This window comes from Clarias gariepinus, chromosome 1 (assembly GCF_024256425.1).
Source record: "Clarias gariepinus isolate MV-2021 ecotype Netherlands chromosome 1, CGAR_prim_01v2, whole genome shotgun sequence".
Lineage (NCBI taxonomy): Eukaryota > Metazoa > Chordata > Actinopteri > Siluriformes > Clariidae > Clarias > Clarias gariepinus.
In genome coordinates, this window is record NC_071100.1 from 37,193,637 (window position 1) to 37,219,244 (window position 25,608).

Genomic DNA, 25,608 nt, shown 5'->3' on the forward strand with positions numbered 1-25,608 from the left:
ATGACGAGATGGTTGTCTTCCAAAATCAGCAACTGGAAACCACACAGGTGAAAGAAACCGGAGTTTGGAGACATCCCTGTGTTTGAGGCAGCTGTTTCGCACCCTTTTCACGGAGGACCTGTTTTCTGAAGTTAAGACAGTGCGCCTCATGGGCACCACAGTCATGGCGCTTGCCCATCGCAACTGTGGTGTGGAATGGTTTAAGCTCAAAGTTGACTTCAGGCTCCCCACGAAGGTGAAGACACAGGCGATAGTGTTATCCAGTGGTGGGTCTGGAAGTGGCCAGAGGAAGCCTGACACTAGAGACTCAGATAATTATATATGGTTTCAAACAACTGTAACTATTAAGAGTTTCTGTAAGTAGAACGTGAATAAAGCCTCAATTATTTGCTCACTTGGAGAGTATGGAAGTATAACAGTGCCAAAATTTGCAAACTTGAAATTAAAATGTAATTCAATTATTTAAAATTCAATGGAAGAGTCTTGGCCTTAGTAAATTGCTTAGCAAATTCAAATGCATTGAATTGTTAAAAATAAAGAAAAATACTAATATAGGTTGGTTTTTTTCCATTTTTTTTTTACCATTTGGAGTACAGCCTTATACAATCATGCACAACTTTCTTAATTCCCATAAACAAAGAAATTGCTGCATTCTAAAAGATCACATCTAACAATTTTAAAGGTCCCACACATCCCATTTTTCATTAAATGTTGATATAATCTTTAGGGTCCTGATGAAAAGTTTGTATTATACATTAATTAAAAATTCAAAAGGATTGTGTAAAAAAACCACTACTTTTACCTGGTAAAAACTAGCTCTGTTCTCAGCAACCTGTTTCAGTACATGCTAATTTAAATGCTCATGACCTCTGCTGAGCCCGCCCCTCCAGTTCTGTGGGGCGTGTCTTCACAACACACGTGGGTTATAGCCACGGAAGTGTAGTCCAGTGCGGGCAATGCCTTGGACTGCATTACCCACAAAGCATTGCCCACAACGCAGTGCCAGAAAATTTCAGCGATCAAAGTTACTACTAAAGCTACCTCAAATCAAATTATGAGTCTAACTGCGACGGTGCAACAGCTTATTGTGGATGTTGGTTTTCATAAATAGGCAATTGATCATCTGCAATCAGAAGTCCAAGTGCTGAAAAAGGAAAACAAGTCAATGAAAGCAGGGGTACAGGAATGTAGCCGTTACAGTTGGAGATGGTGCCTAAAGTTGCACGGTGTTGCGGAAAAAGAAAGCGAAGATGTCAGAAGTGTAGTGCTTAACGTACTAGAGAATATTGCTCCTGGGATTGGAGACAGACTCCAGGACAGTGTTGATGTCGCCCACCGTCTGGGTCCGAAACGATCGGAGGGTAAGGCCAGATCGATCATAATCCTCTTCTCACTATGTTGCATCCGGGCTGCAAATTTCTGCGCGAAAACAGACTTCATTTTTCGGAGCCTTTATCTCCTGACGAGAGCAGCGCGGAACAAGCTCTGGCCACTCGTGAAGAAGGCACGCGAGGAGGGCAAAAGAGCAAGCTTCCTTTTTGTGAGCTTTTGCCTTGATTGATGGGAAACAAGTATTATATGCATACGTTACCTAAGCTGAGTTTTAAGGAAACTGGCCACCTCTAAGTTGTTCTAAAAGGCTTAAAATGGTAAACAACACCATCTGTGCCATTCTTAGTAACAGGATAGTTACTATGTTTATTTAGCCTTGGTTGTTGTTATTTTGATGATTAATCTTGACCTCATTTATTTTATTTATTTCACCTTAAAGTCAATATAATTACAGGTTATTAACCACCTCTCCCTTCTTGTTTAGGGTTAAGCTAAAGGGAACTACTCTTTTGTTGTTGGTTTTAAATTATTTGGTGGTTCTTTGTCTTTTTTTTCATGGAGTTTAATTTCAAGCTTTTGGAGGAATCAATGGGGAAACTTAATCTTCTTTAGTCATGGTAGCAATCACTCAGCTGAAGTTGCAATTATGTTACACCATTTTAAAGGTACTATTTTAAAAACTTTAAGTTCTGAAGAAGGCAGATGGGTTATAGCTATAATCAAACAAGATAATACCACTTTCATAACTTGCGTATATGGTTATAATTCTAATACATCCAATAAAGCAATGTTTTCTCACCTAGTTGATAAACTTCAAAATTTGAATAAAAAATATAGTGATGCTTATTTTATTTTAGGAGGGGACTTGAATGTACAGATAATTATTTGGATAGACACCCCCCTAGACTCCACGATGGGATGAGTAATGACTTAATTTTTTCGATTTATACGGTTCTCTCTCTGACTGATACATGGCGATTCCACGATCCTTACACTAAAGATTTTACTTGGTCAAATGATTCTTGTTCTCTTAGATCTAGAATTGATTTATTATTAATTTCTTCTTCCATCGTCAATTATGTAAAAGATATTTCTCATTCTATTGCCCCTCTATCAGATCATAAATTAGTCTGTTTAAAGCTGAGTGACATCCATGATAACTAGGGATGCACCGAAATGAAATTCTTGGCCGAAGCCAAATAATAATGAAATTCTTGGCCGAAGCCGAATAATAATGAAATGCTTGGCCGAAGGCCGAATATGGAACGCGGTGTTTCGCATTTTTTCCCATTTATTTTGCCAATTTATAATAATTATTTATTAAATAGTAAAAATTAGCTTTTTACTATTTTGTGTTGCTTTTCAGAGAAATAAATAAAATAACAAAAATACAATTTCAAAATATTTATTTAACACTGAACATTTTTTTTAACATTCCAGAAGACATTATACAAACAAAGCACAATATAACTTAAAATAAATAAATTAGTAAAATAAAAAAAATATTTTTATCTGGCCATCTTTGAAGCCCCCCTTCTTGAAAAGCCTATGTTAGGCCTATAACTGACTGCTGAAAGAATGTAACTCTGTATGTCTACAACAACAAATGTGCAGTGAATAGTGCAAAAAATGTGGATTCGCTGCTGCTGTTGCCGTAGCCGCCGCCGTGTCTTTCTCGTACTCTGCATGATGTTCGGGGTGTCTTGATTTTAAGTGATGAATTAAACTTGAAGTGCTGTACGTTTTTGCAGATGCACCCCCTCTGGACAATTCAGTAGAACAGTGTCTGCAAACAGCCGTTTTTGCCTCTGTCTCTGACACTTTAAAGTGCTTCCACACTGCTGACATGTTTGCTGCATAAAGCGCGCGCCTCTCACTCTACGCGGGTTACTATTTGATCAGGTAATTAAAAACATCATTGTTCGGCAAAATTTATTCTACTTATTCGGCCGAACACCGAAAGTGCTTTTTTTCGGTTGCTGAACATTCGGTGCATCCCTAATGATAACCCAAGACTTAGGTTAATTAGTTAATAAACTTAATGCTTTACTAGCTAAAAGTGATATTACAGAAGAGGATACTTTAGAAATAAATAGGCTAAATTTAGAGCTTGATGAAGCCTACTTAGATTTAGCCAAAGGTGCATATACAAGAGCTCATGCTAAATGGCTGGAGGAAGGGGAAAAAATATTCTAGATATTTCTTTGCCCTGTGTTACGTTCCCTATTTTTTTGGCATCTAGGGTTTCGGGAGGTAACAAATTAAATAATAAGAATAATAATGATAAAAATAAATAAAAATGAATGCACTTTTCTCTGCTTTGGAAGTGTGAGTGTATGTAACAATAGAAAAAAAGTGAACAAAGACACTTGGATTCAGGAAATTAGGTTTAGTGGGATTTGGCTGTTATTTACATAGCTCTCTATAAAAATGATGTTATAGACAATTAACCCAAGATTCCATCAAAACCAACAATTTCCCATTTTTACAAATTATATACAAAAGAAGACAACAAAAGTGAGGGACAAGAGCGGTGCTAAAGAAAAGAAAACAATAAAACATAAGTCCTCTATCTAACCCCCAAATCAAGGCTAACTGAACAAACAAATGAATAAATAAGTAAATAAATAAACAAACATCTTCAGCGGATCACGCCCCTAACTACTCTGACTCACAAACATAAATACAAAGGTCGGCACCCGCTCGATAACTAGTGTGTCTAGACAACATTACCCTGCGTGAAGAAAGATGTAAGTCACGTGACATGCTGAACTAGTCCCATCACCATGTGTCGAGGTAGGACTTTGGATAGGTGAAGCGATAATCGAGTCGCGATACAAACGCATCCAAAGGATCAACTACGAGCAAAGTTCTCCCAAGAGAAAATTCGAGCATACGGTAATTCAGGTCTGACACAAAACAACCAAAACAAGAGCAAAAAAAGAACAAGCAAACATGGGAGAGCAAAGAGAAAAAAATGGAAGGCAATCGTTTTGTTTGTCCCGATTTCATGTCACGTCTGGGTCTTTATACGCGCCCTCTCACGTCTGATTGGTCCTTCGGGTGATATGCAGGATTGAGATTGACAGCACCGTCATCCAACCACAGGGCCTGTGAGGTAATTAGGGAGAGAACAGGAAAGAAAGAAAAAAAAACCCTTCCCAAAACAATACCAAACGTAACACCCCCATCCTTAAAAAAACAAACATATACCCATGTTCAATAGCTTTGACCCCAAAACAATAGACGCTATTCCTCAGATTCGTGACAACGCATCTGCCACTACGTTATCCCTACCCTTCTTGTACCGAATCTCGAGATTGTAATCCTGAAAAACGAGGAACCACCTCATCAATCTCCGATTCTGATTACGCATACGGGCCACAAAGGTCAACGGGTTGTGGTCAGTGTAAACGATTACGGGACAAATAGAAGCGCCAACATAAACCTCAAAGTGTTGAACTGCTAACAGCAAGGCCAAGGCTTCCTTCTCTATTGTTGAATAATTTCTTTGGCTTCTACTGAACTTTTTGGAAAAGTAACAAATGGGGTGATCAATTCCATCCTTACCCTCCTGTAGGAGTACTGCACCAGCTCCCACATCGCTCGCGTCGACCTCCAATTTAAACGCCACTGAAAAATTTGGAGCAGCCAGGACGGGCTCACTACACAACAACACTTTAATATTGTTAAATGCCATTTGACATACAGAATTCCAAACAAACGGTTCTGAAGGACTAAGCAAAGTGGTTAGTGGTGTAGCGACTGATGAAAAATTTCGACAAAAACACCGATAAAACCCAGCCATACCCAAAAATCTACGCAACTCCCGTCGGGTTTTAGGCACGGGAAATTCGTTTATAGTTGTGATTTTCGCCATTACTGGACGTACCTGACCATACCCCACCTGTTTACCTAGATAGGTTACTGTAGCTTTACCAATCTCACATTTAGCCAAGTTCAAGGTTAATGAAGCTCCCTGTAAACACTTAAAAACGGTTTCTAAAAGCGTTATATGCTCAGACCAACTCTGTGAGTAAATCACTACGTCATCGAGATAAGCCTCACAATTTGGAACGTCAGCAAGAACTAGGTTAACCAACCTCTGAAAAGTGGCTGCGGCATTCCGCAGGCCAAACGCCATCACTTTGTATTGTAAAAAATAGTCTGGTGTCACAAAAGCTGAAATTTCAGAGGCTCTGGGAGTTAATGGAACTTGCCAATATCCTTTGAGTAAATCCAATTTACTCACAAACCTGGCAGAACCTACGCTGTCCACGCAATCCTCTATCCTTGGCATTGGGAAACAGTCAGGAACCGTTACAGCATTGACACGCCTGTAATCCGTACAAAAGCGAACTGTATCATCGGACTTCTGCACCAAAAGGCATGGTGAACTCCATGGACTAACACTAGGACTGGCCAAACCCTTCTCCAACAGATACTGAACTTCCTTTTTCATCACAGCTCTTTTAGCAGAGTTAACCCTATAAGGGTGTTGTTTAATTGGATAGGCATCACCCACATCGATGTCATGCTGTAAAACATTTGTAAGTGTAGGGACATCACCCAATATAGAAGAAAACTTCCTAAGGAGTTTAACCACTTCCTCCTCCTGATTAGCATTGAGATGTGCTAAGAAACTTGACAAATTGGCTAAAGTTTCAGAATTAGTCAATCGTGCAGACAACAATGGAGCATCGAACTCCATTGAGCTTTCCGATTCATCTTGCTGCTCTACCACTGAACCTGAGTCACACACAACTCCTATTGGATGAACAGAGTCATCTTCCTTCTCCTGAGGCTTCGCATCATCTCTAGTATAATACGCTTTCAACATGTTAATATGACATACCCGTTTTTGACATTTCCTGTCTGGCGTACTCAGTACATAATCTGTCTCTCCCCGCTTCTCCAAGATCTTATAAGGACCCGAGAAACGTGCTGTTAACGCCGATCCAGGAACAGGAAGCAGAACCAGCACATGGTCACCAACTGCAAAAGATCTATTCACAGCAGATTTGTCATACCACGTTTTCATCTTCCCCTGAGCTTTCGTCAATGATTCGCGAGCTAACATGCAAGCCTTCTGAAGTCTGTCATGAAATTTACTCACATAATCTAATACATTTGTTTTTTTGGATTCTGCGATACCCAACACGCTCTCCTTCAAAACCTTTAATGGTCCTTTCACCGCGTGGCCAAACACCAGCTCTGATGGACTGAACCCAAGAGACTCTTGAACTGCATCACGGATTGCAAACAAAAGCAAGGGAATACCTTCATCCCACTCCGATCCTGTCTCAATACAATACTTCCTAAGCATTGCTTTTAGCGTTTGATGGAACCTTTCCAGGGATCCCTGACTCTCTGGATGAAAGGCACTGGATATGCGGTGATCAATATCAAGTGATTTAAAAACCTGGGCACACAATGTGGATAGAAAATTAGTTCCCTGATCTGTCTGCACAATTCTCGGTAGACCAAAGGTAGTAAAGAACTTTATTAACGTTTTAACAACTGTTCGAGCTGTGATATTGCGAAGAGGAATCGCTTCTGGGTATCTGGTAGCCGTACACATAATGGTCAATAAAAACTGATTACCAGACTTGGTTCTGGGTAAAGGACCAACGCAGTCTATGATCACATGATCAAAAGGGTCGCCTATGACAGGGATTGGAATCAAAGGTGCTGGTGGAATCACCTGGTTCGGTTTCCCAGAATATTGACAAACATGACAAGTCTTACAAAACTGCACCACATCACGCTTCAAACCATACCAAAAAAAGTGTTGTAGAATACGGTTATACGTTTTTGTCACTCCTAAGTGCCCTGACAACGAATGATCATGCGCCAAGGATAATACCTGCCGGCGAAAAATTGAGGGAACCACCACTTGATACACCACGTTCCACTCATCCTCTGTATCGTTACCTTTATGCCACTTCCGCATTAGTAAACCATCTTCGACGAAAAATGAGACGTTACTCAGTTCTGATCTTTCAGCCAGTTTCTTCTGAGCATCAATTAATTCTTCCCGAGTTATAGTCAAGGCCAATGGGCCACCCACTACAACCTCACTCACCTGGTCACTAATATGACTCTTAACTTCAGGACCTCCCTCAGCCTCTTGATCTACACATAAAAAAGAGTCAGATATAGACACCTCATTAGTTTTCTTTGATTGAGCACGTGTAATCGCACAAGCGGTAAATGCATTTGGATATCTCCGAGACAATTCATCTGTGCCATACTCCGTCGACAAGGTATCAGTCACTTCAAGTGAAGGTACTATTTTTCCCCCAGCTAGATCGTTACCTAAAATAAAGGAGACACCTTTCACTGGCAAGACTGGACGTACTCCTACCTCCACGAAACCAGACACCAAGTCTGTTTGCAGGTGAATACGGTGAACGGGTACCCTCATGATTTCCATGCTGAAGCTCTGGACCAGTCTGCTAGATCCCACTGATGTCTGATCTGAAAAAGGCAAGACATCTGAACATACGAACAACTGGGCTGCGCCAGTATCCCTTAGCACTTGCACTTCTACTTGATCTTCTTGCTTCCCTGATAGTGACACATAACCTTTGAAAAGAAATGGAAGGTATACACTGTCTACTTCATCTCTTATCTGTTCAACATGCACATTTTGACTCACAATATTCGCAAATCCAACCTCTTTCACTTGAGATTGCTGCTTGCGCTTTAAAGAGAAACACTCTGCAATAACGTGTCCTTTCTTATGACAATAAAAACATTCCCGCGTTTCTTTAGGCTTCTCCATACTCACTTTAGACTGCTGAATCTTCATTGGTGATTTTACATAACTCTTTTCCACAACTACTGGCTGAAAAACGTTTCTATGTGTAAGTACAAATTCATCCGCTAATACTGCTGCCTGAGATACCGTCGCCACCTTTTGTTCATTTAAATACAGAACCATTCTTTCTGAAAGACACTGTTTAAAGTCTTCGAGTAGTACTAATTCTCTCAGTGAAGCAAAGTCCTCTACTTTACTAGAAACGCACCATCTATCAAAAAGAATTCCCTTATCTCGGGCGAATTCAACATAGGTTTGACCGGTGTTTTTTTTACGAGCACGGAACTGCTGCCTATAGGCCTCTGGGACTAATTCATAAGCTCTAAGTACCGCTATCTTAACCACCTCGTACTTAAGACTATCTTCCAAAGACAAAGTTGAATATACCTCCAAAGCTTTACCAGCCAGTTTACACTGCAACAACAATGACCATACCTCTTTTGGCCAATTCAAAGAAGTTGCGATTTTTTCAAAAGCGTTAAAATAACTATCCACTTCCGATTCACGAAAATTAGGCACTAAAGCAATGTGCTTACCCACATCAAAAGTGGTTGAATTCGAATTAGCCGAATTATCACTTACCGGGCCGAAGTTTTGCTGAACAGGGGGACCCGCTGCAACTCTCGCCGCCTCAATGTCCAACTGTCTAAGCTTAACTTCCTTCTCGGCTTCAATTTCGAGCTTGCGGATCTGTAGCTGCAGATTTAATTCTGCCTGGTGGGCCTGTGTTCTCTCTTGAACCTCTGCTTGGAGCCGTGCGATTCGCACTTTCAATTGCGTCTCCCCTCTCGGTTTGGGAGTGCCAGGGGAAAAGGGTTCAAAAGGTGAAAGAGTTGCCCCAACTTTGGCCTCCGCCTCGGTTGTGACTAACTCATCTTCTTTTCCACCCGTTTCCACAACATCCTGCTCCCCTTCCATAGGCACCACCCCTCCGTCTACCACCGACCAGCTTAAAACGCCGAATTCGTTTAGGCGATCAATCAATTCCGCCTTAATTTTCTTTTTTAATGCCTGTTTTGGAATCTCGATTTGAAAGTGGTTAGCTATCATCAACAACTCATCCTTCCTACATTTATCTATCACCTCCAATGAGGGATTATCAACAAAACTCTGCAAGTTAAACGCCATCAAACCGTATGCCGATGCGCCACCAGACCAAATTTGCCCCACCCAACGTTCACATTAAATTACTTAAAAAGATAACAAACACCACACTCTTCCGCAAAAGAAATAGCATTCGCCTTTTAAGACGAGCCCCCAATTATGTTACGTTCCCTATTTTTTTGGCATCTAGGGTTTCGGGAGGTAACAAATTAAATAATAAGAATAATAATGATAAAAATAAATAAAAATGAATGCACTTTTCTCTGCTTTGGAAGTGTGAGTGTATGTAACAATAGAAAAAAAGTGAACAAAGACACTTGGATTCAGGAAATTAGGTTTAGTGGGATTTGGCTGTTATTTACATAGCTCTCTATAAAAATGATGTTATAGACAATTAACCCAAGATTCCATCAAAACCAACAATTTCCCATTTTTACAAATTATATACAAAAGAAGACAACAAAAGTGAGGGACAAGAGCGGTGCTAAAGAAAAGAAAACAATAAAACATAAGTCCTCTATCTAACCCCCAAATCAAGGCTAACTGAACAAACAAATGAATAAATAAGTAAATAAATAAACAAACATCTTCAGCGGATCACGCCCCTAACTACTCTGACTCACAAACATAAATACAAAGGTCGGCACCCGCTCGATAACTAGTGTGTCTAGACAACATTACCCTGCGTGAAGAAAGATGTAAGTCACGTGACATGCTGAACTAGTCCCATCACCATGTGTCGAGGTAGGACTTTGGATAGGTGAAGCGATAATCGAGTCGCGATACAAACGCATCCAAAGGATCAACTACGAGCAAAGTTCTCCCAAGAGAAAATTCGAGCATACGGTAATTCAGGTCTGACACAAAACAACCAAAACAAGAGCAAAAAAAGAACAAGCAAACATGGGAGAGCAAAGAGAAAAAAATGGAAGGCAATCGTTTTGTTTGTCCCGATTTCATGTCACGTCTGGGTCTTTATACGCGCCCTCTCACGTCTGATTGGTCCTTCGGGTGATATGCAGGATTGAGATTGACAGCACCGTCATCCAACCACAGGGCCTGTGAGGTAATTAGGGAGAGAACAGGAAAGAAAGAAAAAAAAACCCTTCCCAAAACAATACCAAACGTAACACCCTGGAAAAACGAAATGGTCAGAGGAAGACTCTTTCTGCACTTAATATAGATGAAGTCATTTCAGAAGACCAAAGAGTAATTTTAGATTTTGTTGCTAAATTCTGTGGTGGCCTTTATACCTCTAATTTTAACTATAATATTTCTGAAGAATTTATTGTTTTAATTAAATACCATATTAAAGATACTGATTTAGAGTACAGACAAATTTGTGATTCACCTTGAAATATTAATGAAATTAAACAAGCTTTACATAAAATGAAAAAAGTTCAAGGTTAAGTAGGCTTTATTGTCACTTCAACCATATACAGTTAGTACACAGTGAAACGAAACAACGTTCCTCCAGGACCAAGGTGCTACATGCAACATAAACTTACAACATAAATTAACAGAGAAGCTAAACTGCTTACTAGCTAAGCAACAACAAAGTGACAGTGCGGCTCCGGAGCGGCTATTTTAGCCACAGAGTAACTCTGTTTAAGAATAAGATAAGAATTTGAAAGGAATTAGTGTATTTGATAAGGAGTTCAAAATTGCACAGTTGACAGAGCAGATGACACTACGCTGTTCTTGAAAGACAAAAACAGCTACTAAAAGTTCTGGAATTAGTTGAACATATTTCTTGTGCCTCAGGTCTAAAACTTAACATGTCGAAGTGTGAAATTATCCCAGTCCATGATATAGATGATGTACACTTAGAAGGTATTCCAGTTAAGAATAGTGTGAAATATTTAGGAATTCATATCACAAGAAATTTAATTTGTAGACATAATTTAAACTTTTCTGATAAAATTATTAAAACTAAATATATTTTTAACAACTGGCTTCAAAAGGAATCTCTCTTTATACGGTCGTGTTCTTTTGTCCTTTCTTTATTTGTCAGCGATAAAACTATAAAGGAAACTAATGAACTATTTTTGGATTTTGTTTGGAAAAATAAACCCTACAAATTAAAAAGAGAAGTGCTTGCTAACTCTAGGAGTGAAGGTGGTCAGGATTTTTTGGATTTTGCTGATACAGTGAATACTTTTAAAGTAAATTGGCTGAAGAGATGCCTTAAAAATCCAATGTCTGTATGGTTTTTTATTTCAAATAAGATCTTTGACCAACTTGGTGGCTTACCTTTTTTATTAAAATGCAATATTCTCCCCAGTAAATTACCTATTTCCTTATCCAATTTTCATCAGCAATGCCTTCTTTAATGGACACTGTGTTTTACTCATGGCTTCTCCCCCCACAAAGGTATAATTTGGAATAATGCTGATATAACTGTCAGAAATAGGTCTCTTTTTTCCCCTAGATTGTTTAATAACAACTTTAATTGTATTCTATCTGTGTTTGATGATCTTAACTTATTAAACAATTTATGAATCTTCATAATTTTCCAGTCCCACTGAAAGAATATAATACATATATATATATATATATATATATATATATATATATATAGTTTTATATATATATATATATATATATCCAGCAGCGATAGAGACAGGCTGTAGATGTGATTACACACTTCATATCTTATACATAGTCACTACACACAGGGTAAAGTGAGAACTGACCAGAAGTTACTAGTGCAATGCTAGTCGAAAAGCTATATAAGAAGCATATGATAACATATAAATCACTAGTAAAAAAAAAAAGAAAGAAACTAATAAGTGAAATAAAGATAACTGTAGTGCAGCCTTGATATGCAATTTTATATGTGACAACAGTGCAAATAATAGTAATTGTGCAAAAAAAAACTTTGAAATTGTGCCAGGAACAGCATGAAAGTTACTTCTAATAGAGAAACCATGCAAAGTTTTTTGCACAATTATTTACCTTTATGCTTTTCTCTGTATCTGTTTTTGAGTTTTCCCCCATATTGTCCGAGAAAAATGAAAGCTTCTCAGTAGTTGATCAGTCAGGACATGTCAATCAGCACATCCTTCAACAGCACTTGGACTGGGATCAGACAAAATTATGTAATTATGTTTATGATCATTTAAAGTAAAAACTGTCTTATTATTAATAACTACAAATATTAATGATATTGATCATTAATAATAAAAATGATTTTATACGGTAAGCCTGCATAAGTAGCGGCTGGTCAATAGAGGGCGCTCGAGGAGTCATGTCAGGTGACACTACGCTGTTCTTGAAAGACAAAAACAGCTACTAAAAGTTCTGGAATTAGTTGAACATATTTCTTGTGCCTCAGGTCTAAAACTTAACATGTCGAAGTGTGAAATTATCCCAGTCCATGATATAGATGATGTACTCTTAGAAGGTATTCCAGTTAAGAATAGTGTGAAATATTTAGGAATTCATATCACAAGAAATTTAATTTGTAGACATAATTTAAACTTTTCTGATAAAATTATTAAAACTAAATATATTTTTAACAACTGGCTCCAAAAGGAATCTCTCTTTATACGGTCGTGTTCTTTTGTCCAAGGTTGAAGGGCTTTCTCGTTTTGTATATTCTGCTCTTTCTTTATTTGTCAGCGATAAAACTATAAAGGAAATTAATGAACTATTTTTGGATTTTGTTTGGAAAAATAAACCCTACAAATTAAAAAGAGAAGTGCTTGCTAACTCTAGGAGTAAAGGTGGTCAGGATTTTTTGGATTTTGCTGATACAGTGAATACTTTTAAAGTAAATTGGCTGAAGAGATGCCTTAAAAATCCAATGTCTGTATGGTTTTTTATTTCAAATAAGATCTTTGACCAACTTGGTGGCTTACCTTTTTTATTAAAATGCAATTTCCTCCCCAGTAAATTACCTATTTCCTTATCCAATTTTCATCAGCAATGCCTTCTTTAATGGACACTGTGTTTTACTCATGGCTTCTCCCCCCACAAAGGTATAATTTGGAATAATGCTGATATAACTGTCAGAAATAGGTCTCTTTTTTCCCCTAGATTGTTTAATAACAACTTTAATTGTATTCTATCTGTGTTTGATGATCTTAACTTATTAAACAATTTATGAATCTTCATAATTTTCCAGTCCCACTGAAAGAATATAATACCTTAATGAAAGCTATACCAACTGGCTTGATTCAGTTGACTAAAAATTACCTTAAGTTTAATAAAGGCGACATTGCTTATCTATCTTTACGCTTGGATGGAATTAATATTTTAGATGTAATTTTAGATTATAATTACATTTTAAAATGTAATAATAAACATATTCGCAAGATTTTTCAGTCAAAAAGGAAAATTACTCCAAGAGGGAAATTTTACTGGGGTTCATTTATAACAAATGTAAATTGGAGAAAGGCCTGGCTTTTCCCAAATTAGTTTTGTATTTCTAACAAAGTTAGGGAGATTCACTTTAAAATTCTTTATAAAATTTATCCAGTTAATTATATATATATATATAGTTTTATATATATATATATATATATATATATATATATATATATATATATCCAGCAGCGATAGAGACAGGCTGTAGATGTGATTACACACTTCATATCTTATACATAGTCACTACACACAGGGTAAAGTGAGAACTGACCAGAAGTTACTAGTGCAATGCTAGTCGAAAAGCTATATAAGAAGCATATGATAACATATAAATCACTAGTAAAAAAAAAAAAAGAAAGAAACTAATAAGTGAAATAAAGATAACTGTAGTGCAGCCTTGATATGCAATTTTATATGTGACAACAGTGCAAATAATAGTAATTGTGCAAAAAAAAACTTTGAAATTGTGCCAGGAACAGCATGAAAGTTACTTCTAATAGAGAAACCATGCAAAGTTTTTTGCACAATTATTCACCTTTATGCTTTTCTCTGTATCTGTTTTTGAGTTTTCCCCCATATTGTCCGAGAAAAATGAAAGCTTCTCAGTAGTTGATCAGTCAGGACATGTCAATCAGCACATCCTTCAACAGCACTTGGACTGGGATCAGACAAAATTATGTAATTATGTATATGATCATTTAAAGTAAAAACTGTCTCATTATTAATAACTACAAATATTAATGATATTGATCATTAATAATAAAAAAGATTTTATACGGTAAGCCTGCATAAGTAGCGGCTGGTCAATAGAGGGCGCTCGAGTGCTCGGGGAGTCATGTCAGGTTGCCATGGTGACGGCAGTTACGCATCATGTTTATTTTTCAAATTCGAACTGACGCTGTGACGCGATATATGAAGCCGAGTTTACTCTGTGATCATTATTTCTGCTGAGATTTACACTGCGATCACTCTTACTCCGATTTTCTCTGTGATTATTTCTAACGATAATTGCAGCCGAGATGAGCTTCTGCATGAGGAGAGACGCCCCGCGACTCCGGCAGGAGGAGGAGTTTCAGACCGGAGAGGAGTTCATTACCACCGGTGAGTTAATTACCGACGTTAGTTTGTCGTCTCTCTAGCACAAACAGCGTTAAAACAGGAAACTAATCCGGAAAATAAAAAGTATTGAAACTAGTGGGTAGAAATGAAACTCTGGCTAATGCTTTAAGATAATGAGCACGGCTAGTTAGCGTTTCATGTTACTTTAGTTAAAACAAAGAGCTAGGTTTCTAAAAGGTAACTAAAGTCACAGATACACTGTGCAGAAACATTAGCTAAGCTAACTAGCCTACAACATTAGCACACTGTTGGGTTTAAGTAGCTAGTGAGTGTTATTAATTTGTTTATTTTTAAATATTGTAACCTGGATGCAAAACAACAAACACTCCAGAAAACAACAACAAACACTCCAGAAAAAAAAAACAACAACAACAACAACAGTGTTAAAATTACCTCCAGTCACATTCAGTGTCTTAACTATTATTTATTAATCTACAAAGTTCAACTGTGACTGTAAACTGAATAGGAAAGACATTAGTGTTAAAGTGTGAGTACATTACGTCCCCTATGTGGTGAGGATGTCATCAGAATGTGCAAAGAAAAGCTCAGTGTCCTCGTCTAGCGACCACACTTTTTTGCCAAGGTTTGGGTAGCTATTTAAATGCAGACAGTGCCATTTCTCAGACTAGACGGTTGTGTAATCCGACTGTCCTAGAGACCACAGTAAGATAAAATGTCTCAACTATTTATAATGGCGCAAGTGCCCTGCAGGTCATGCGACAACCAATCAGCTTTACTCTTTCTGTCTTCCTGCATCAGCTAGTGAAATGTTGCTCTGTTTTCTTCGTACTCGAAGGAAGGAAAGCACCCAAACACGTTTTTCCGCCTCCTCTTTTTAGAGTGTCATCTAAATATTTTCTTAGTACAGTAGCTTATTAGGCCTTTGCTATAACACATTTATCCCCAGAATTGTATGCCTCTAGACTTCTATGGTTGAAGAAATGGGTTAGAAAAGTATCAGTGGTATCAGTATTGAAACAAAAAAAACTAACAGGATAAAGAGAGTTTAGTTCTTTTTTTTCTATGTGAAAAGTAATAGCTACTTTAAACATACCAAATATTTAAACTAAATGAAATGTGTTTCTGCCCTGAAGGTGTTCACATGACGGGACAGCACGAGTCTGACTGTAGCAAAGTGTCTGGACAGCAGTCTGCGTGCGAGGATGATGAAGACATGGTGAGGAGATCCCAGAAGAAGGACCACGTGGACGTGGTTTTTCCAGGGACCGTGATGCACTATAGCTGTTGCACCTTCGTCTGTGAGCTTCTGAAGTGTGTCCTGTACCAGACACAACAGCTGCCCATGACCTATGACGAGATGGTCGTCTTCCAAAATCAGCAACTCGAAACCACACAGGTGTGAGAACAGCAGAACACAAAGACTTTAACACAGAAAATAAATCAAACAGTACTGTATAATCAGTGTTTAGGTTTAATGTGCAAATATTATTTATATGATTACTGAGAAAATGACTACTATTCTCTGCCCACAGCTGGAGGAAGGCGATTTTAAGAAACCCATCAAGTCATCAGGAGACTCAACTTGGCAGCGGTGCCAGCGGACACTGCGAGTTCTGGACGAGGTGCTTGAACACCTGGAGGAGCTGTTCTCCCTCAGTTATGTCCCCCGTGTGCTCTTCATCCTCGGAAGCTCTGGAATTCTTCCCACAGAGGTGTACGAGGTCAACATGGAGGCTTTGGTGCTGAAAGGCAGTGACCGCAGTTTGGAAACATCCCTGTGTCTGAGGCAGCTGTTTCGCACCCTTTTCACGGAGGACCTGTTTTCGGAAGTTAAGACAGTGCGCCTCATGGGCACCACGGTCATGGCGCTTGCCCATCACAACTGTGGTGTGGAATGGTTCAAGCCCAAAGTTGACTTCAGGCTCCCCATGAAGGTGAAGAGAAAGACGATAGTGTTATCCAGTGGTGGGTCTGGAAGTCGCCAGAGGAAGTCTGACACAAGAGACTCAGATAATTATATATGGTTTCAAACACCTGTAACTATTAAGGGTTTTTGTAAGTAGAATGGGAATAAAGCCAGGTCCTCAATTATCTAGCGCACTTTGAGTATATGGAAGTACAACAGTGCCAACATTTGCAAAATTTAATGGAAAAGTCTTGGTCTTAGTAAATTGCTGTTCAAAAATGTATTGAATTGTTAAAAATATTGAAAAGTACTAATATAGGGAATTTAATTATTTTTGTTGAGCTGTAATCGTAGAAATTTAAACAAGGTTTGAAATGTTTTAATTTATGTGTGATGAATTTAGATATTCAAGTTTTATTTTTTATGTTACAGAAAAAAATATATTTTAATTTATTAATAAAGATATATTTTATATATTAATAAAGATGCAGTATTCATTTTTCACTTAATGCTGATGGATGGATGGATGGATGGATAGATAGTTAGATAGATAGATAGATAGATAGATACTTAATTGATCCTGAAGAAAACTCCACATATCCAGTCACAGCAATAGAGACAATAACACAAAGAAAGGTTGTAGATGTGATGACACACTGTATATGTCATCACAAAAAGGAATTAATGAGTGAAATAAAGTTAATTGCGGTACAACCTTGATGTGCAGTTTTATGGATGGCAAAGCAAACAACAGTGCAAATAGAAGTAATTGTGACTTACTGTGCACTTACTTAAAAGTGACTGTTACTTGTACATTTACTAAGTTCTTACTAAGTACTAAACAAAATATTATGTTTCTTGTTTAGCATTTTTCAAGAAAAATGGAAACTCATCAGTAGTTGATCAGTCAGGACATTCATTCAGCCTCCAACAGTGCCTGGACTGGGATCAAATTAAAAGTGTCATCAGACCCTGTCCGCCTCAAATTAGGGACACAATAATGTATAATACGATGTAAAAAAAGTGTATGTTTCCTATTTTTAAATAAAATTGTGTTATATAGTTTTTTTTACTCTATCTGAAGATAAGATAAGGCCGGCTAACAGGCACCCTGTTACAGGCACCTTAGCGAGTTCACGTTCAGTCCTATGAGCACGGAAAAGCGAGACTCTTCTGACAGTGCACGTCACGTTCCCTATGCGGTGAGAATGTTATGATTCAAATGAGCAAAGAAAAGTTCAGTGTCCTCATCTAGTGACCACACCGTTTTTTGTGCATTTTGACTGTCTTAGGGGCCACGTGTCTAATCTTTTGAATGCTCAATTGTGTTATTTTGTGTTATCTTGTCTACAAATAAATTTAGTTCTAAAGCTTAATACATGGGATTTTTAGTGCTGGAAATCCATTTAAATCATGCAACCTCCTCGTCGTCATGGAGCGCACCGCTTATGGTTCATTAGAAATGGCAGACACCACACCACGGCACCTTGGGCAGAAGGAGAAGGTGGTTTTTTTTATTATTATTATTTGATTTTCACACATTTTTTGAAGTTACAAGGATGGCCCTTTATGGTAAGATATACATTTATTACCGTGAATTATCTTGGGTTTAAGGTCAGTTTGTCTAATCAGTTTATTTAAACAGACCTTAAAACATGAATGTTCATTTTGTAAATTACAAACAAGTAAAAAAAAAAATGTAATTTTCTTAACACCAACCATTCCAGACCCTTGACCTTGACTAGAAATCAGATTTAGACCTTTCAATTCAATTCAATTCAATTCAATTCAATTCAATGTTACTGTCATTATTATAAATACAGAGTATAAATAACAACAAGATATCATTAGAGCATCATCTTCCCGGCATGCACACTCTCTATAGCATGATCATCTCCCAGGTCTTCTTGATATTTAGGGTCAGGTTGTGGGTATCACACCAGATGTTCCACCTCCCTTCAGTACGAGGACTTATCGTTGTAAGTGATGAGGGCTAACACCGTGATGTCATCTGCAAATTTTTTGATGTAGTTAGAAGGAAGGGAGGCGCAGCAGTCAAGTGTGTTTAATGTATAAAGTAAGGGACTTAGTACACATTTCTGGGGGACCCAGGCAGTTAATAGACGTGGCGACATGGCTTACAACAGGTTATGGTCGCTGAACCGCTGGATGTCCAGGTTGTGCTCTGAAAACAACGTGGGCTTCATAGATAATTGGAAGACCTTTGAGGGCAAAGCTGGCCTGTTAGGGCATGCACTCCCATTTCTTGTAGTATAGCTCATAGTCTCAGAAGAGGCATAGTTAATCGGTGACAATCTAAAGCCCCGGCCAGAGAGCAGACAGACAGGCTAAACCAACCGTCTGCTAGCTGCATAGAGTCGTCACTCAGGGTTCATCATATTGAGTCTGTGACTGTTCCCCGAGCTAAGCAAAAATGTAGAAAGACACAAAAAGTATGTTTTAGTAATTTAATTAACATAGATACCACAAACTCGGATCACACTGAATGCGCCGTGCACCTCTGATCTAAAGCTAGGACTGTTAAACATTAGATCTCTCGCATCTAAAGCAGTTATAGTTAATGAAATAACTTGGGATTCTCTGTTTAACTGAAACCTGGATTAAACAGGACAAGTATGTAGCGCTAAATGAAGCTAAGTGTGAAATATTAAGTCAGCTCAGTCAATCCCGATAATCATCATTTACAGACCTCCAGGGCCGTATTCTGAATTTCTTAGTAAATTTGCAGATTTCTTCTCTAACCTAGTCGTTTCTGTAGACAAAGCGTTAATTGATGGAGATTTTAACATTCATTTTGAGAATCCAGAAGACCCTCTGCGTAGAGCATTCATGTCCATACTGGACTCAGTAGAAGTAAATCAGTGTGTAGTAGGACCTACTCATAAAGCAGGTCACCCTTTAGATTTAATAATATTATTCGGATTGAGCATAAGAAATTTATTCACAATTCCACTGTCAAATTAGAACGTAAATGGCGTCAAACTAAATTGTTAGTATTTTAAATAGCATGGAAAGAGAGCATCCTGAATTATACTGTAGAAAAGCTCTTAGTGTAGCTAGATCAACGTATCTCTCCACTCTTATAGAAAATAACAAAAATAATCCTAGATTTTTATTTAATACCGTAGCCAAATTAACTAGAAATAAGACCACCTCAGAAATCTTCACAACAACACTGTGCAATAGTGAGGACTTTTTTAATAATAAAATTGCAAATATCAGGCATAAAACTGAGGCATTGAAACCAAACAATGCAATAGATGCAGATATTAAACTAACTATGTCAAATTGGAACCTTACTTATATATATATATTTTACCTCCCTTGAAGAGGATGAACTAATTTCACTCATCTCTTCTGCAAATTCATCAACCTGTATTTTAGATACTATACCGACACATTTTCTTAAACAGATAGTACCAGCAATAACAGAACCCCTGTTGAGAATAATTAACTCCTCACTTAGCATTGGGTATGTTCCAAAATCTTTTAAATTAGCAGTTATTAAACCAATTATCAAGAAACCTGACCTCATGCATACATGAACTGTATCAGTCAGGATTTAGGCCTCATCACAGCACAGAAACAGCACTTGTTAAAGTAGTAAATGACCTCCTATTGGCCTCTAATCAGGGTTGTGTAACTAAGCTTGTATTACTCGACCTCAGTGCAGCGTTTGACACCATTGATCATGGTATACTTCTTCACAAATTAGAAAATGTAGTAGGAATTAAGGGTACAGCCCTCTCCTGGCTCAGATCCTATTCGACTGATCGTTATCAGTATGTAGACTTAAATGGTGATTATTCTGCATGCTCTCTAGTGGAGTTTGGTGTTCCACAAGGTTCGGTTTTAGGCCCACTGCTTTTTTTCCCTATACATGCTTCCTCTAGGCAACATAATCTGTAAACATGATGATAAGTCTCTTTAAATATACAGTATATTCCCTAATTTTATACACTTTTTTTCGACTGGGTGTATGTGCCTGTGTACTCATGTCACACATACTGCTCTGCTAACTTTAGTGAGTGCAATAATTGGGTAAATGACATAAAATTAAAATTATTTTTTATAACTTTTTTTTAAAACAGACCATGTATTTTTATTAATGCACCTGCATTTTTTGCAAACAAATTAAGTAAAACATTTTTTTTTACATAATACTGTGTGTGAATAAATTAATAATACAAATCTATTACTCTTCAGTGCATGTCTGACTGACCTTTTCATTCATATAAACATTATCATGTTTCTTTAACAAAACAAGAGCAATGTGTCTAAGATACTGGGACAGTGAGTCAGAATTTTTCTCTCTTATATATGGAATTGTCTTTTATTTTCTAAAATATGTAAATTAATATCCATGTTTTTTATATTTACACATTTAATGCATGCTTGTGTAGTAGTTGCATCTTTTGAATCATTGACAGGCATTGACATATGCAGTTTGTTATTACATAGGTGTAAGTTCACAAGTTTTACAATTCCACAGCTCCAACAAATAGGCAAAATATTATCAGATACATCGAAATATATTTTATATATAAATACCTTTTTTATTGCATAGGTTCCTTTCGTGCTACCAAAACAGCTCTGACCCCTGGAGGCTGTGGTGTCTGACACCAGGACATTTTCAGCAGATCATTTAAGTGCTGTAGGTTGTAAAGTGGGGCCTTCATGGATCAGACTTGTCTCTCCAGCACCTTCCATGGATGCAGGATTGGATTGAGATTTGGGGAATTTGGAACTCTTTGTCTGCTCCACACACAGCAGTCTAGCATTTGGTTCCCACAGGAACAAGCCTTGGGGGCCCATGATCCTGTCAACAGTTTATTGAAATATAACTGATAGTAAGCGTTAACATTATGGCTGGCCAGTGTATGTACAGTATTTAGTCGAGCCAAGCATTTTAACTGATATTCATTAATTGCTTCATTAATTTAATAGTTAAAGGATCAATAGATACACAGGGTTCAGGGACTCTTGGCCCGAGCAGTGCATTAGTGCATCAGTGTCAAACTTCGATTCTGTCTTGACCACATCAGCATTCTTATAAGGCATAATTTTTTATCTAAACCCGGGTTAAATCAAAAGCGTGTTATACAAACTTTTACATGCTTAGGATGTTAAATACAGAGAACTTGCTTGTAAATTGGTTGATTTTTCATTAATAAATATCATACAGAAAAAAAAATATATAAATAGTACACCACTAACAATTTGCCCAAAAAGGAAGATTTGTTTTAATAAAACATCCAAAAAAGTGCTTAAATAACATTATAGCAGAAAGTTGAATGAATTCTTTATTATTTTTTTTTTATTCAACTGAACCCATATTACCCTGATAGGTTTTTGTTTTGATACTTTTCAGTGATTTTTATTGGAAAGACACAAGACTTCTATGGTTGAAGAAACATCTAAAATGCGAAACTACGTATGCTAAGCTCCTCTTTGTCGATTTTTGCTCAGCATTTAACAAGATTTAGGCAACAAGCTCCAAACTAAGCTTTGTGAGCTTGGATCAAACTCTGACTTTTTAACAAATTGCTTTCAGTGTGTGCGAATAGACAAACACATATCATCCACAGTGCATATTAAATCAATTCAATTTGATTTGTTTAGCGCTTTTAACGTCTAGCGTCTTCACATAATCAAAAGAATTATTTAAGTATGTATGGAATGTAAGTGTGCATGAATCAAGATGAGCAGATCGTCCCTGATGAGCAAGCCGCAGCAAGGCGACAGAGGCAAGGAAAAACTCCCTGAGATGGTAATAGGAAGAAACCTTGAGAGGAACCAGACTCAACAGGGAACCTGTAAAGTTTTTCTAAAGTTACGCAGTAGGAGAGGCGAGTTGCTCGGTCTGTCCGCTGTGCTTTGGTAAGCTTCTCTGGCGCCAGGAGAGACTCGTCAAACACACACACACGTTGTCTGTCAGAAAGGTCTCTGTTTATTAACAGCAAAAGATGGGGTTTATATATGTTTGACCAAACGCCTGTGCCATAGACATATGTTACTACAAAGAACATGAACCATTGTAAATGTTCTGGTGAGATCCTGAAGAATCAAAGGAGAGGAAGATAGAGAGGTGTCCGTCCAGAGACAGATCACAAGATGTTGGCTCGAGTTAGGGGGAGAGGGGGAAGGAGACAGAGGGGGAGAGAGAGAGGGGGGGAGAGAGACATGAAGAGAGAATGGGAAGGTGAGCGTGGGAGCGTTCACACCTTAAGGAGCAGATGCAAGAGGAGACAGGAAGATAGCAACAGGAAAGATTTAACACGTTAATATCAGATCTATGAGGAAGAGAGCAAGAGAGTAGAAATAACTCCTTTATATATATAAAATAATTCTAACAGAACCCATCCTCAATTGGGTGATAACAGATAGAGATGATATAACATCATGTGTGTTATGCAGCTGAAAGTTCAATATAACAGAAATTCTTTATTTATTAACTCAATTAACATGAAGTCCAGTTCAGCATAGGGATGAGTCAGTAGGTGTAATCCAGCTGGAGCTGGTCCTTCTCTGGATGCCTCAGGAACCTCGCAGGGTTGGCCTTTGTCTATTGAAGCTTGTACAATCTCCAGATGCCTCGGGATGGGTAGAAAAATACACAAGAGATAGAGAGAATTAGCGTAGTTTTAAACTGGGAAACTGTGTCTGAGCCCCGAACACTGTCTGGAAGGCTATTCCAAAGCTTTGGAGGTAAATATGAAAAAGCCCTACCCCCTTTTGTAGATTTTGAATTTCTGGGAATTACCAGAAGCCCAGAGTTTTGTGATCTTAAGGAGCGTGCTGAATTATAGCGTATCAGAAGACTGGTTAGATATGTGGGTGCTAAACCATTTAATGCCTTGTATGTCAGTAATACTATTTTGTAATTAATTCTAAACTGAACACGTAGCCAGTGCAGGGATGATAATATTGGGGTTATATAATCATATTTTCTGGATCTAGTGAGAACCCTGGCGGCTGCATTTTGGATTAACTGAAGCTTGTTTATTGAGGATGCAGGACAACCACCTAGTAATGCATTACAATAGTCCAGTCTGGAGGTCATGAATTCATGAACCAGCTTTTCTGCATCAGATACAGATAAGATGCTCCTAAGCTTGGCAATATTTCTAAGATGGAAAAAGGCTGTTTTTGTGATATTAGAAATATGATTTTCGAAGGACAAGTTACTGTCTAATATTATGCCCAGGTCTTTTACTGTCGAGCTGGTAGTAACTGTACAACCTTCTAAACGCAGGCTGAATCGTGAAAGCTGTTGTGTGCTGGTTTTTGGGCCGATAAGTAATATCTCTGTCTTATCTGAATTTAGTAAAAGAAAGTTATTGGTCATCCAATCTTTTATGTCCTGGACACACTTAGTTAATCTAGACAACTTAGGTATTTCGTCTGGTTTTGTTGCGATATATAATTGGGTATCATCAGCATAACAATGAAAACTAATCCCATGCCTTCTAATGATGTTACCCTAGGGGAAGAATGTATATTGAGAACAGCAGAGGTCCTAAAACTGACCCTTGTGGGACCCCATATTTCACTGGCATTACACCAGACGGTTCTCCATTTAGATCTACAAAATAGTATCGATCAGACAGGTATGATCTAAACCATTTTAATGCCTGTCCCTGAATACCTTTGTGATTTTGTATAGAATATTATGATCTATAGTGTCGAATGCAGCACTAAGATCAAGTAAGACTAGTATTGAGATGCAGCCTTGGTCCAAAGCTAAAAACAAGTAGTTTGCAATCTTTACTAGTGCAGTTTCTGTACTATGATGGGGCCTAAAACCTGACTGAAATTCTTCAAGGATGTTGTTTTCCTGCAAGAATGTGCATATTTGAGCTGATACTACTTTTTCTAATATTTTTGATATAAAAGGAGGGTTTGAAATCGGTCTGTAATTTGTTATTTCATTCGCTTTCAAATTAGTTTTTTAAAGGAGCAGCTTAATAACTGCGAACTTTAAAGGTTTAGGGACGGGACCTACATATAATGAGGAATTAATAATGTTTAGAAATGGCTCTCCAACTGTATGCATCACTTTTTTTAAAAATCTGGTTGGAATTGGGTCTAACAGGCACGTTGTTGATTTAGCTGAGGTGATAAGTTTATACAGCTCTTCATGTCCTATACCTGTAATTATACAGTGTGTTAGGTGGCAGGCAGTTCAACTATAACAGGAACGACATGTGTAGCTCGACAGAAAGAGGGGGCGAGAGAACAGAAGAGGAGAGATAACAGTTAGGTATGGTCGCAGTCAAATAATGTATAATGTGAATATATATTTAGTGCAGAGTGCAAGCAGAGACTCCGGCAAGACTAACTATAACAGCATATCTAAAAAGGGGAGAGCCAGAAGAAACACAGACATGAGGGCTCCCTGTGATGTAAAGCAAACAATCACCTCACCGTCAACAAACCTGAGTGATCAATGAGAGTAAGAAAGACAGCATCTAAACATACCAGTTCACCTAATACTCTACGTCCATGAGTCCCCCAGATCTTCCCCTTTACCCAAGACAGATCTATTTATAAAAATTAAATAAATAGGTTTTTAGCCTGGACTTAAACACTGAGACTGAGTCTGAGTCCCGAACATTGATTGGAAGACTATTCCATAACTTTAAGGCTTTGTAAGAAAAAGCTCTGCCCCCAGCTGTAGTTTTCATAGTACGTGGTACTGACAAGCAGCCTGCATCCTTTGATCGAAGTAGGCGTGGCGGATCGTAGGAGACTAGCAGTTCGCTCAGGTACTGCGGCTCGAGACCATTCAATGCTTTATATGTCAAGAGTAGTATTTTAAAATCTATGCGAAATTTCAATGGAAGCCAATGAAGTCAAGATAAGGTAGGTGTGATGTGCTTGTATCTTCTGGGTTTAGTAAGGACTCTCGCTGCTGCATTCTGGACTAGCTGAAGCTTGTTTATGCACCTAGTTGAACAACCAGACAGTA

The 25,608-nt window shown here is 37.9% G+C and overlaps 1 protein-coding gene across 1 annotated transcript; it reads left to right on the top strand.

The window, feature by feature from the left end:
- Positions 1-1,073: 1,073 nt before the first annotated feature.
- On the top strand, positions 1,074-16,974 carry LOC128511419 (MAD2L1-binding protein-like). The gene is made up of 4 exons (XM_053484321.1): positions 1,074-1,361; positions 14,645-14,731; positions 15,844-16,106; positions 16,243-16,974. Exons 1-4 carry the CDS (start codon positions 1,166-1,168, stop codon positions 16,771-16,773), a joined length of 1,077 nt encoding a protein of 358 aa, XP_053340296.1. The 5' UTR covers positions 1,074-1,165; the 3' UTR covers positions 16,774-16,974.
- The last annotated feature ends 8,634 nt before the right edge of the window (positions 16,975-25,608 follow it).